Source organism: Diaphorina citri, unplaced genomic scaffold (genome assembly GCF_000475195.1).
Source record: "Diaphorina citri unplaced genomic scaffold, Diaci psyllid genome assembly version 1.1 scaffold512, whole genome shotgun sequence".
NCBI classification, from domain to species: Eukaryota; Metazoa; Arthropoda; class Insecta; order Hemiptera; family Psyllidae; genus Diaphorina; species Diaphorina citri.
In genome coordinates, this window is record NW_007377946.1 from 104,366 (window position 1) to 118,048 (window position 13,683).

The 13,683-nt window shown below is 38.6% G+C and overlaps 1 protein-coding gene and 1 long non-coding RNA gene across 2 annotated transcripts in view; one reads left to right on the top strand and one right to left on the bottom strand.

Annotated features, from left to right (window-relative positions):
- Positions 1 to 390: 390 nt before the first annotated feature.
- Positions 391 to 2,258, bottom strand: LOC108252439. Its single transcript, XR_001809518.2, has 2 exons — positions 1,776 to 2,258; positions 391 to 620 (listed from the first exon to the last, which is right to left on the bottom strand). It is a non-coding gene; the product is annotated as an uncharacterized LOC108252439 (long non-coding RNA).
- Positions 2,259 to 7,180: 4,922 nt separating this feature from the next.
- Positions 7,181 to 13,683, top strand: part of LOC103509592 — a 12,803-nt gene continuing 6,300 nt past the window's right edge. The window contains exons 1-5 of the mRNA XM_026823880.1: positions 7,181 to 7,311; positions 7,730 to 7,926; positions 9,616 to 9,651; positions 10,761 to 10,923; positions 12,069 to 12,276. Of these exons, the coding sequence (XP_026679681.1) occupies positions 7,297 to 7,311; positions 7,730 to 7,926; positions 9,616 to 9,651; positions 10,761 to 10,923; positions 12,069 to 12,276 (619 nt within the window). The 5' untranslated portion in view covers positions 7,181 to 7,296. The remainder of the gene's footprint in view (positions 7,312 to 7,729; positions 7,927 to 9,615; positions 9,652 to 10,760; positions 10,924 to 12,068; positions 12,277 to 13,683) is intronic.

Genomic DNA, 13,683 nt, shown 5'->3' on the forward strand with positions numbered 1-13,683 from the left:
CGCGTTACCACTTTACTAATAGGGGCACGTATTGTTAACCCTCTAAGTCTGTTTAAAACTTCCTTTCGTCCTCTTTGGAAATCTTCCAAGTTATAACTTGTAACTCTTTTTCACCTGAATCTCGCCCTCCTCCTTTTCAGCCATACTGAATTCGATCACCCAGTCGCCCTTAAAAACCAGACATCCACTTTGTGAAGACTAGGCGATATCCAGACGTTGACCAACACATCCAAGGCGAACAGAAGAACACATCCAAACAGACGAGAAAGAGAGGTGAAGTACCCAGAGGTTATAAAAATTGTGGGAAGCATTTTTTATAACGAGAGGGCGAAAGAGGGAGCAAAAAAATCTGCGTGTTGCGGAACTTGAGGCCCCGTTTTTTTGAAGGCGTTTTTTCTTTTGCCCCGATTGAGGCGTTTTTTTCCGCGGGCCCTTTGAAGGCGTTACGATGACGAAGAAGAGGTTTTCTGTTTTTATTACTTTTTAAGTTTTTACCCACTACTAACAATATGAAAGGCGATTTGCAGGAGAGACGAAGGACGAAGAGCGAGAAATTTGTGTTGAGATTGAACTAGGGACCTCAAAACGTGTTTTGGCACTAAAAAGATTGAACTAGGAACCTGATAAACACTTTGAAAAATTCATTTTTTTTTTTTCAATAAAATTCGGAAATGTCATCTGAAAAGATATTTCATTTTCCTTTGAAAAGAAAATAATCAAAATTTTGTTCATAAAGTTATCAAATTGTGCTCAAAATCCAATCAAATTCTGTCATTTCGAACTAAAAATCTCACATTTCTTGCTCTTTCGTACTGGATTCTCTCGCGGAAAGGTAAGAAAAAACATTGAATTCTTTTCGAACAAAAAGTTTGGAAATTCTTAGGAATTTGGCACCAATGAATGATTGAAATCAAAATTATTCCTAATTTGAATGATGCCAAAATGGTTAATTGATGAATGATTGGGGAGGTTGACGGAAAAATCGTGTCACCCTACTTGAGGAAAAAAGCAATACAAGCTCAATAAGACCATGTAAAAGATCGGAGAAAAATTCCGTTGGTCCTCATTTTTCCTGCTCTATGACTTTGAAACACCACACAAGTAAGCGCAACTGATCTATTGAGAACGGGTTCTAAGCTGACAGGGGTTTTAAGCTAGCGCGTTACCACTTTACTAATAGGGGCACGTATTGTTAACCCTCTAAGTCTGTTTAAAACTTCCTTTCGTCCTCTTTGGAAATCTTCCAAGTTATAACTTGTAACTCTTTTTCACCTGAATCTCGCCCTCCTCCTTTTCAGCCATACTGAATTCGATCACCCAGTCGCCCTTAAAAACCAGACATCCACTTTGTGAAGACTAGGCGATATCCAGACGTTGACCAACACATCCAAGGCGAACAGAAGAATACATCCAAACAGACGAGGAAGAGAGGTGAAGTACCCAGAGGTTATAAAAATTGTGGGAAGCATTTTTTATAACGAGAGAGCGAAAGAGGGAGCAAAAAAATCTGCGTGTTGCGGAACTTGAGGCCCCGTTTTTTTGAAGGCGTTTTTTTTGCCTCGATTAAGGCGTTTTTTTCCGCGGGCCCTTTGAAGGCGTTACGATGACGAAGAAGAGGTTTTCTGTTTTTATTACTTTTTAAGTTTTTACCCACTACTAACAATATGAAAGGCGATTTGGAGGAGGGAAGAAGGACGAAGAGCGAGAAATTTGTGTTGAGATTAAACTAGGGACCTCAAAACGTGTTTTGGCACTAAAAAGATTGAACTAGGAACCTCAAAACGTGTTACTAAAAACCGACCATCGAAATTTAGAAGGATCGTTTTAAACAGTTTGAAAAATTCATTTTTTTTCCAATAAAATTCGGAAATGTCATCTGAAAAGATATTTCATTTTACTTTATAAAAAAAATAATCAAAATTTTGTTCATAAAGTTATCAAATTGTGCTCAAAATCTAATCAAATGCTGTCATTTCGAACTAAAAATCTCACATTTCTTGCTCTTTCGTACTGGATTCTCTCGCGGAAAGGTAAGAAAAAACATTGAATTCTTTTCGAACAAAAAGTTTGGAAATTCTTAGGAATTTGGCACCAATGAATGATTGAATTCAAAATTATTCCTAATTTGAATGATGCCAAAATGGTTAATTGATGAATGATTGGGGAGGTTGACGGAAAAATCGTGTCACCCTACTTGAGGAAAAAAGCAATACAAGCTCAATAAGACCATGTAAAAGATCGGAAAAAAAAAAAAAAAAAATAACAATAATAGGAGGGCGAAAAATTCTGTGTATTTTCTTCAGACTCAATACTATTACCGGTCTAGGCCGGGTGAGTTTTTTTTTTTTTTTTTTTGAGGTTTGATAAAGAAAAGAGAGGGAATTTCATGGAGACGGGAAGTCGGGGAATTTCACAAAAAAGTGACAAAAATCGAGAAAGTCAGTCAGGGAATTTTTCAAAGCCTAAAAAAAGACGAAGAAAATTTTCAATTAAATAAATATGCAACCATGAAGAGGTAACATATAATGTCGCGAAAAAATTTCGCCTGCGGCGCTGTTTTTTTTTTTTTTTTTTTTTTATCGGGTTGAAGGATATTTTGAAAGGTCGAAAGGTTTTCAGGTGAATTCCCCCCTTTGGGGATGAGCTATTTAGGGTGATAATTTTCTTGTAGGATTTGAAGAGGAGAAAAACTACCCAGACAGGACTGTTTTTAATAACAAGAAGAAAAAAATTGTATAAGACATCCAGGCAATTGCATTTTTTTTTTTTTTTTTTTTTAATAGAAATGGGTGAAAATAATATTCATTTTGAAGTCCTCTTTTTTTCGGACTCGACTTTCAGCTCACTGGTCTACTTGATCTTGAAAAGTGTTTGTTAAGAAGGATAGGCAAGAAAAAATGTGGAGAGAGATTCAATAGCCCTTGTTTATTGTACCATCATTTTACAGTAGTAGGATCTGTTTACATTTTCAGTGTATTGTTTATACCTACTAGCAGCACAAATCTGGGCTATGTAGAATTGCAGCTGTAATGAAAAGACAGGGTTTATTTTAAATATGGAAGTATTCAAAACTTGGAAAAAAAAATCCATTACTTGGAACTAAGAGATATTATTTAGTATTTTTGTTGCATCCTGGACCGACTTTCCTATGAGAAGTGCTTCCTAAACAAGCTCAAAATCTCTTCCATTTTCCAGATTTCCTACGCGTTTACCATCTCTTACTCACCTCTCCTCTCGCCTACTACCCTAATACAAACTTTTAGAGGCATAATTTTTTCGCGCCGTTTGGTGACTTTTTTTACCTTATTTATTTCTCTTTTCTGTGTCTTTTATTTCTGTGCAGCCAGAAAATCGCTTAGTTCCACTTTTTACCCGCAGTTTGAGTTATCATTTTACACTTTATTTTTTGGTTACCTTTTCTTTACATTACCTTTACAGTTATTTTTTCTCCATTATTTTGTTACTTGTTTTCTCTATAAAATGAAAATTGATCATGATCGTTATTTGCACAGTTTTTTTTTCTCATATAAAAAATTGATAATCTTCTCTCCATATTTTTTTGATTGATCTGAGAGAAGTAATACGCTTTTAAGACAAGTCTAGCTTAAATTTAATGTCACAAATCCTTTGATTCAAATGAGGCGTTTTTTATTTAACTGGATATTTCTAAATTATTCGATTTTGGATGGCCTGGTTTGAATTGGAACGCTAATAAAAAAGTAAAAAAGACTAAATTTTATAACCAAAGAAAATACGCAGTCAGCTTTGGCCCCGAAATGTTCTGATTATATTGAAAAAATTAAAGCTGAAACACTGTTTTCAGACTGAAAGACCTATCCTACAGTAAAAAGCGTATTACTCCCAAAAGATAGATAACATCCCTGATGGAAAAGTTTTTTTGATTAAGTTTTGATTGTTAAAGAGAATTTGAAATAAAGAAAGCATTTTCATATTGTTGACTTGAAAATGTATCGATTTTATTTCTTCATTTATTAGTTCAGTAAACTGAGCAAAAGCCCTTGGTTGGTATCTGCCTTGTAAGCGCCAGGCCGCGGGTTCGATTTCCGCCCGGGGAGGATTTTATCCTGAACTGATAATGTTCGTTCTTGGAACGGCTGGCTTTCTCTTATCCAGTCTTTCTTCGATTTCGGGATGAAAAGACTTTAGCAGTTACAGTTCCCTCTTTCAAAACCTCTTTTAGTCTGGAGATTGGTTCTAGGATTTCAAAAACTCTTCATCCATGTTCACAAATTTCTTGGTCATGTCTTCGGGCACTTCAATCTGATCTAGATTTTCCACTCCGATTTCGTCCTCAGTTCTGTTGGGAAAACGAAAGAAACATAAAAAGTACACTTAAGGTATTTTTTTTTTTTTACAAATATGGGAAAAGCCGTTCGGGATTTATGGCGAAAGGAATTTTAAACCACCACCAGATCGGGCCCAAAATAAAGAGAGAAAATTGCCTTTACTATATTAAAAGTTTTTTTTTTTTAATTCAAAAGTACATCAAAATCGGACGGGGCGAATTGGGATGTTTGAGAGTTATGGTGAAACAAACGGACAGACAGACAAAATCTTATATTATAAGAACGAGATCCATTCACAGTTCACATTTCACATTTCATAGTTCACACACTGATCGCTCTATCTCGAGAACCACAACACCTAGAAAGCTGAAATTTGGTAGGAATATTCCTTTTATGGTCTAGGTGTGCAATAAGAAAGGATTTTGCGAAAATCTAAACCGATCCTGAGATAGGTATGATCAATTTTTCATCGCTAAAATCTCCATAAGAAATACACAGAAAGCAGAGTCTGCGGGAGAGAAAACTTTTCCTCGCTCGCCTAAATTTGAGTTTCGTTTATGTTTTTAGTTTGATAAAAATACAAGTTCGGCCATGCCTTTTCCACAAGCTTGGCCATGCCTCGGGATGAACTAGCGGGATTCCGGAGCGAAGCGACGGAATTCAGCTAGTAATATAATATGAGTGGGAATCTTCTTATATTTGCCCAACGTGGGTAAATCCTCGATCATCAACTCGCTGAAGCGGGCCCGCGCCTGTAACGTCGGGACTAGTTAGCTTAGTTGGTAGTGCGTCTGCCTTGTAAGCGCTAGGCCGCGGGTTCGATTCCCGCCCGGGGCGGATTTTATCCTGATGGGATAACGTTCGTTCTCGGAACGGCTGGCTTTCTCCTATCCTGTCTTCCTTCTCTCTTCAATTTCGGGACGATAAGACCATAGCAGTTATAGTTTTCTCTGTCAAAAAACTTGGAGCTCACTTTGTTTTATCAATAAAACATTTTACCTTATTAGAATATCCACAACATTTTCACATGCGAGCAAAACTTCCTTGTCTTTTTCAACCTTATGAAGTTCTCTCAATATCAGATAAGTGTTCCTATCGCGTATTAATTGTCGATTCTTCTTCAATGCACACAACTGAAAAATAAAAAAGGCGGGGTAGGAAAATTGGTAGCGATGGAGTAGTGGTCACAGCATTCATCTACGAAAACCTGGAATAAAAGACTCATATGGGGGCCCAATAAAGCCCCTATTGGATTTAAGATCTCGTTGCAACAACAACTCGTTGATTTTGATTTTTTTATTTTTATATTATTAAAATTCATCAAATTCGGACGATTCCTTCGAGGGTGGTCAAATTAAGGACACAAGTCCATACCTCGGCTAGGATCGAACCCGCGCCTTCCTGTATACAAGGCAAAGGTAGAACCAAGGCAAATATTGCTTATGAGTAAGTACCCAGGTTAAAGTAAGTGTAAATTAAAGGTATATTAATCTAAAGCTGGGACAAAAAATAATAATAAAATGTACCTGTAACAGCATTTCCAGTAGAATCTTCCTGATGTGAGCACTAGGCTCCCGTTGTTTATCAGAGGGTAAATATTGCAACTCAATGGGTAACTTATCATTATCTTCATCATCGAATTCTTCTCCTCCAGCCAGAGGTAGGAGGAGTTTGGGCAGGATGTCTACATCTTCGCCTAGCAACCATTCGTGATGTTCTGAAATGAAAATAAATTTAATGTGCTTATTAAATTTATGATAAAGGTATCTTAATCTAAAGCTAGGACAAAAAAAAATAAAATGTACCTGTAACAGTGTTTCCAGTAGAATCTTCCTGATGTGAGCACTAGGCTCGCGTTGTTTATCAGAGGGTAAATATTGCAACTCAATGGGTAACTTATCATTATCTTCATCATCGAATTCTTCTCCTCCAGCCAGAGGTATTGATCAAAACCAGTTGGCCTCAAAGTGATAACTCTAAAGCTGATTGAGAGGCTGATGACAAATGCCAACCCCATCTGAACATGGGAAAAGGCAAAGAAGAAGAATTGGTGAAACAATTTTTTTTTCTTGTTCTTTTTTACCCATCAACTAACCTGGGGTCCTAGTGTCCTACATAGCCTAACATACATAACTAGAGTAGGTACCTACTTTAATGATAAACATAAAAAATGTTATCAGTTACTTACTCAAGTGTCTTTTATTTGTCCACAGTGTAGTCATGAATGCTTGCTCCAATTATTTCATCCCAATTAACCTGGAAAACTCTCACTCAAGTGTCTTTTATTTTTACAGGTTCACAGTGTAGTCATGAATGCTTGCTCCAATTATTTCATCCAGATTAACCTGGAAAACTCTCACTCAAGTGTCTTTTATTTTTACAGGTTATGATCATTTTATGCAAATCAAATAGGAATAGGACCAAAGACCTGTTGAGATTGTTGTGAGATTTTCAAAAGAGGTGGTCTTAGGATCTAACTTGAACCATCACCATATTTGGTAAGGTACCTACTTGTGCAGAAGTCACGTCCGTGGAATATTGCTACCAAAGGAACTGGCACAAACAAGCAGTGACCAGTGTTATTATAGGGTTAGTTTAAACGCAAGAAGGAGTTTTCACAATTAGAGCAATGATTAGTGTTATTATAGGGTTAGGTTAAATACAAAAAGGAGCTTTTCTTTTCCACGGACGTGACTTCTGCATAATTACCAAAAATAGCTTTACTCATAGATAGGGTACTTACTTAAATAAGGCATTCAACATACATAGATTTTTTACCTAAGTAAATAAACACACTTGCCGAAGTGGCAAAAAGAAAAAAAAGGTATTGGGAAAATGGCACATTATTCAATTTTTAATATCATTTGTTTTCAGTTTCATCTACTCTGGGGTTCTTTCATTCAAAGCCAACGTTCAGAAAGACCTTGTCATTGCTTCTAAAATCTTGAAGATTGATATTCTAACCAAATTGATAGACACCGAAGACATCATGAATGACAGCAAGGTAAGTTTGACATCATCCTTCCTAGATCAGCACTAGACTGATTTTTTCTACATGAAAAAGATCACTTGTTCAGGATTTAGGTTTTTGTCCCGAGGCAACCAAACTTTGCAGATAGGTTCTTTATAAAATGTAGAATAAAAGTCTCAATGGGCCAAAGCTTGAGAAATGTATGGTTCAGCCGCTATTTGGGACAAAAGTTTTGAAAAAGATCATTTTGCTCAGGAATTGAGTTTCTGTCCCAAGTTGACCGAACTTTGCAGAGAGGTTCTTTATGAAATGTAGAACAAAAGTCTCCTTGGGTTGAAGTTCAAGAAATGGACGGTTTGGGCAAATACAGGTGTACCACTGTTTGTTGTTATTATTATTACAGTTCCATTCTTTATCAAACCTCTAAAAAAAATCCCTTTATCTTTTTCAGACCTTTTCCCACAAAACCATCCCGTTCGAGGACGCCCATATCAAGGAGCGCCATTTTCTCTCGTCGGGTGACACCCCTACCAAATTTCACTCGCCAAGTTCCCACCCCGGGTCAAGCGTGATCAAATCCACAGGATCCAGCTCCCTACCCAGCACCCCCTCCACGAGTGGGGGAGTGGGTAAAATGGCTATGAAAAAGTAAGTGATATTCATAGTGATAGAAGTGAGTTGTGAGTTTCAAGTTTTAAATCAATGAACCTTTTAACTTAATGATTTTTATTTTAGTGGGTGCTAGGTGAGAATTGCCAAGAAAATGTTTGAACTAAAAGTGGATGGTGTGAGACCAAAAGGTAGACCCAGAATGAGATATAAAGATATGATTAGTGCTGATGTAAGAAGAAGAGGAGAAGATCTAGACAGAATCGGAGACGAGAAAAAATACCTGGACAGAGTGTGGTTTAGAGGCCTTGTGAATCGACCCGTTGAATAAATGGAACGATACAGCCATCACCATATTTGGTAAGTGATAAATATGGGGGTTAAGGGAAAACCACTTAGGAAGCACCTTCCCTTCCTCTCTAGGTAGAGGTAGTCCATGTCCTTTTACCCCAGTGGTAGGTTACAAACATTATTGTGTTAAAATTCTAAAAATATATTAAGGACGAAATTCTATATGTACTTCAACTAAATGAACTTAGCACTCAGTTTGCTAGTGCACCAATAGACTTACCTGTATCAAAGCAACAGTTCTTGATGAGAGCAACAATGCCTTCTCTTCTTACCGATGATTCAGAATACTCTGTGAATGGGACTAATCTTTGAATGATACATTTGTTTTTGTCAAGCAAATACCTAGAAATAAACAAGTATTTATTATAAGAATAAATCAATTAAAAGGCACAAGGACCTACTTCTAAAGAGAAGGGTTATAGGTATTTTTTTTTTTTTTTTTTTTTTTTCATATTTTGTCGTGTTGTCCCAAGTTGACCGAACTTTGCAGATAGGTTCTTTATGAAATGTAGAACAAAAGTCTCCTTGGGTTGAAGTTCAAGAAATGGACGGTTTGGGCAAAGACAGGTGTACCACTGTTTGTTGTTGTTATTATTATTACAGGTCCATTCTCTATCAAACCTTTTCCCTTTATCTTTTTCAGACCTTTTCCCACAAAACCATCCCGTTCGAGGACGCCCATATTAAGGAGCGCCATTTTCTCTCGTCGGGTGACACCCCTACCAAATTTCACTCCCCAAGTTCCCACCCCGGGTCAAGCGTGATCAAATCTACAGGATCCAGCTCCCTACCCAGCACCCCATCCACGAGTGGGGGAGTGGGTAAAATGGCTATGAAAAAGTAAGTGATATTCATAGTGATAGTGATAGAAGTGAGTTGTGAATTTTAAATCAATGAAACTTTGAACTTAATGATTTTTATTTTAGTGGGTGCTAGGCGAGCATTGCCAAGAAAATGTTTGAATTAAAAGTGGATGGTGTGAGACCAAAAGGTAGACCCAGAATGAGATATAGAGATATGATTAGTGCTGATGTAAGAAGAAGAGGAGAAGATCTAGATAGAATCGAGAACGAGAAAAAATACCTGGACAGAGTGTGGTTTAGAGGCCTCGTGAATCGACCCGTTGAATAAATGGATCGACACAGGATATAAATGTATGTTAAGGTGAGTGGGTATCAAACGAGGATTGCTAACTGAAGGTCCTGCCCCGCGGGATCCAAGTTTTTTTCGGCTCTGTACTTCAAGATCAGGGTACACTCAGCCCCTTATGGCTAGTTCTTTTCTGCCTAATGTTGTCCAAATCGAACTCTCTCTACCCTTAATTCTTTTTGGACAATAATATTATGACTTACAGTTTAATTTTTCCTTTATTCACAGGTTACCATTTTGGAAGAAAAGAAGTACTGTACCAGGGTAAGTTTTCCCTTTCTTACATCTTTTTCAGATAGGTTGAAAATCACTGAACGGACGTTTCCTCGTTATTTCGCAACATTAGTGTGGCTTGCAACAAAAGTTAGTGTTTAGGTTGAAAATCACTAAACGGACGTTTCCTCGTTATTTCGCAACATTAGTGTAGCTTGCAACAAAAGTTAGTGTTTAGGTTGAAAATCACTAAACGGACGTTTCCTCGTTATTTCGCAACATTAGTGTGGCTTGCAACAAAAGTTAGTGTTTAGGTTGAAAATCACTGAACGGACGTTTCCTCGTTATTTCGCAACATTAAGTAGTGTAGCTTGCAACAAAAGTTAGTGTTTAGGTTGAAAATCACTGAACGGACGTTTCCTCGTTATTTCGCAACATTAGTGTAGCTTGCAACAAAAGTTAGTGTTTAGGTTGAAAATCACTGAACGGACGTTTCCTCGTTATTTCGCAACATTAGTGTAGCTTGCAAAAAAAGTTAGTGTTTAGGTTGAAAATCACTGAACGGACGTTTCCTCGTTATTTCGCAACATTAGTGTAGCTTGCAACAAAAGTTAGTGTTTAGGTTGAAAATCACTGAACGGACGTTTCCTCGTTATTTCGCAACATTAGTGTAGCTTGCAAAAAAAGTTAGTGTTTAGGTTGAAAAATCACAAAAGTGCTTATAAAGTACAAGTGTGACCTATCAAATCTGAGTGTTTTTTGCTCCCAAATCTTATGGTTGAACGGACGGTTCCTCGTTATTTCGCAACATTAGTGTGGCTTGCAACAAAAGTTAGTGTTTCAACGCCGTTTTTGTTTCGTAACAACTCGTGTGGTCTGTGTCGTAGTATGTCCATTCCGTGGTATTCCTCTCATCAGATGGGCGAGAAGAGACACAATACTTCCCCCATCTGGGTGCTGGTTCAAACAAGACCACCAGAAAGTAACCCATTGAATTACCCACTCTAAGGCTTAGGTGTCGGGGCAAACAGCCCTAAAGGTTGGGCTGAAGTATTATTTTGCTATTGAATGAAAAACGAGTACACTTTTAGGCATCGAACCCTGTACTTTCTGTCTGTCCCCGTGACAATGGGTATTTTCTAAGCTATTTCATTCAACAGGGCCTCTACGTCAGTGTCCCGTCCCGAAGACAGCGAAGATGTGAAACCGTCCCGTTTCGAACTCCCGGAAGACGCGTGTCCCAATTCTTCCTATTTCTATATCCCCGACTTCGACAACCCTCTGTCCTATGAATCCGAATGTATTGTTAAACCAGATGAAAAGGTAAGACCGCGTTTTAAGATGTCGGAGTTGGTCTCAATCGATCAGTTGCGCTTACTTGGGTGATGTTTCAAAGTCATAGAGCAGGAAAAATGAGGACCAACGGAATTTTTCTTTTTCTTCTACGACTTCTAGATACCGAGATAAATCGATTTAAAAAATACAGGTAAATCGTTAAGTTTGACGTCACGGCATACGCTCCCGTAGGCGATGACGTCACATCAAATGTGACAATTGCAACTCCTCCATTGTAAGTATTCCGTACATATTCTGTCTACATATGTAAATAAAGTCCTAATGAGAATAGAATAGAATATACCTAGCATATACCCGAGGACAACACCGTACTATACGGTACAATAATATCACCGGTACGGAATTACATAAGGGTCGGCGCGCGACAATAGATCGGTTCCGTTCATAAACCAGATCCCAAGGTCACTCAAGGTTGTTAGAAATGGCCGCAGGGGTCCAATGGGTGGGCCGTCAATGTCTCTGTCAAGGTTGGAAACCGGAGCGAATTCTATTATGATCGCGGAACCTTAGGCCGCCAGCTTACGGGAAAGAGATGAATTTCGCCAGCTTACGGGAAAGAGATGAAAAGAGAAGGGGTCCAATGGGTGGGCCGTCAATGTCTCTGTCAAGGTCTTTGGATTTTTCACAACTTTTTACGTAGGAATCGACCTTTTATTAATAATATTTTTCCAATTGCAACTCCTCAATTCTGGATTGAAGCTTAATCCTAGATTAGTTTCCGTCCCAAGTCGACCAAACTTTGCAGAGAGGTTCTTTATCAAATATAGAACAAAAGTCTCCTCCGGCCGAAGCTCGAGGAATGTATCAGAATTGAGATCAATCTAGCTCTCAATTCTGATTTGGTAAAACCCGCTCTAAGAAAGACTCAACGAACGAATGAACTTAAGATTTAACTTGTGGATTTTAATTATTTTCCAAATGCGTCAGCTCCAATGGCTTAGTCGTCACTGGCACTCGCCTTGCACGCGGGAGATCTGGGTTCCATTCCCGGCGGGGTCAAAAATGTGTATCATGCAAATTATTGATTCCATGACTGGCTGGGCCCACTCGGTTCTAATGTACTTTTTCAACCCAAGCTTCAGTTTTTACAAGGTACACTTTTTTTCCCCCAGATTCTGAAGCGTGTAACCCAATCAGCCGAGGCAGTGACGGATAGTAAGAAGATCAAGCTGATCAAATCAGTGGTGGCTCACGAGGATGATATGTCGGGAGATGAAATTCTGCCCGATGACGATTATGATGATTTTGACGAGTACCCGCCCCCGATCCCCAGTTCCGCCACTAGTGTACCCACCACCCCTAAACCCATCCTCAAGACAGGTAAACGACCCCTAAACCTATCCTTAACACAGGTAAACGACCCCCAAACTTATCCTTAACTCCTTAAGACAGGTAAACGACCCCCAAACCTGTCCTTAAGACAGGTTAACGACTCACAAATCTGTCCTTAAGACAGGTAAACGACCCCTAAACCTATCATTGAGACAGGTAAACGACCCCCAAACCTGTCCTTAAGACAGGTAAGCGACCCTCAAACCTGTCCTTAAGACAGGTATACGACCCACAAACCTGTCCTTGAGACAGGTAAACGACCCCCAAACCTGTCCTTAAGACAGGTAAACGACCCCCAAACCTATCCTTAAGACAGGTAAACGACCCCTAAACCTATCCTTAAGACAGGTAAACGACCCCTAAACCTATCCTTAAGACAGGTACCTAACTACATTAGTTATGCACATCACCACGAACTAGAATAGAATATACCCTGCTTATACTGCCGGAATGGTTAGCTCCCATGGCGTAGTGGTCACTGCGCTCGCCTTGCACGCAGGAGACCTGGGTTCGATTTCCGGCGGGGTCAGAAAATTTGTATCATGCAAATGATTGATCCTCTGACTGGCTGTTGCGGGGCTCACTCAGCCTCGTGAGGGAAATGAGTAGCTATGTCCTATAAATACGCAGAGCGACCGGTGCCAGCGTGGTAGATAAACATTGGGTGCTGGATTATTGAGATATTTGTTTTACAGGTCCACAGTGTAGTCATGAATGCTTGCTCCAATTATTTCATCCAGATTAACCTGGAAAACTCTCACTCAGTCACTTTGCCCCCAGAATTGAGGAAAGAGTTGATGGAACCTATTGTGAAGTAAGTAATCTCTCAGTTACCACCCAGGGCAAACCCAACAGTTTCTTTGGGACACTCCCATCAAGCAAAGAAATAGACACAATATGTGTTCATGTTTTAAAAAAGAAAAAAAATAGCTTTACTCATAGATAGGGTACTAAAATAAGGCATTCAACATACATAGATTCCTTAAGTAAATAAATACACTTGCCAAAGTGGCAAAAAAAAAAAGAAAAAAAAAATATTTGGAAAATGGCACATTATTCAATTTTCAATATCATTTGTTTTCAGTTTCATCTACTCTGGGGTTCTTTCATTCAAAGCCAACATTCAGAAAGACCTTGTCATTGCTTCTAAAATCTTGAAGATTGATATTCTAACCAAATTGATAGACACCGAAGACATCATGAATGAGAATGACAGCAAGGTAAGTTTGACATCATCCTTCCTAGATCAGCACATAGACTGACTTTTTTCTACATGAAAAAAGATCAGTAAAGGTTCGAAACCGGGTAACTTGAAAATAGATGTAAAATATTTCTTGGATAGCGGTTTCAAACCAACGGAGGCCCTGGTTTTTGGATTTAGGACTTCGTTCACTT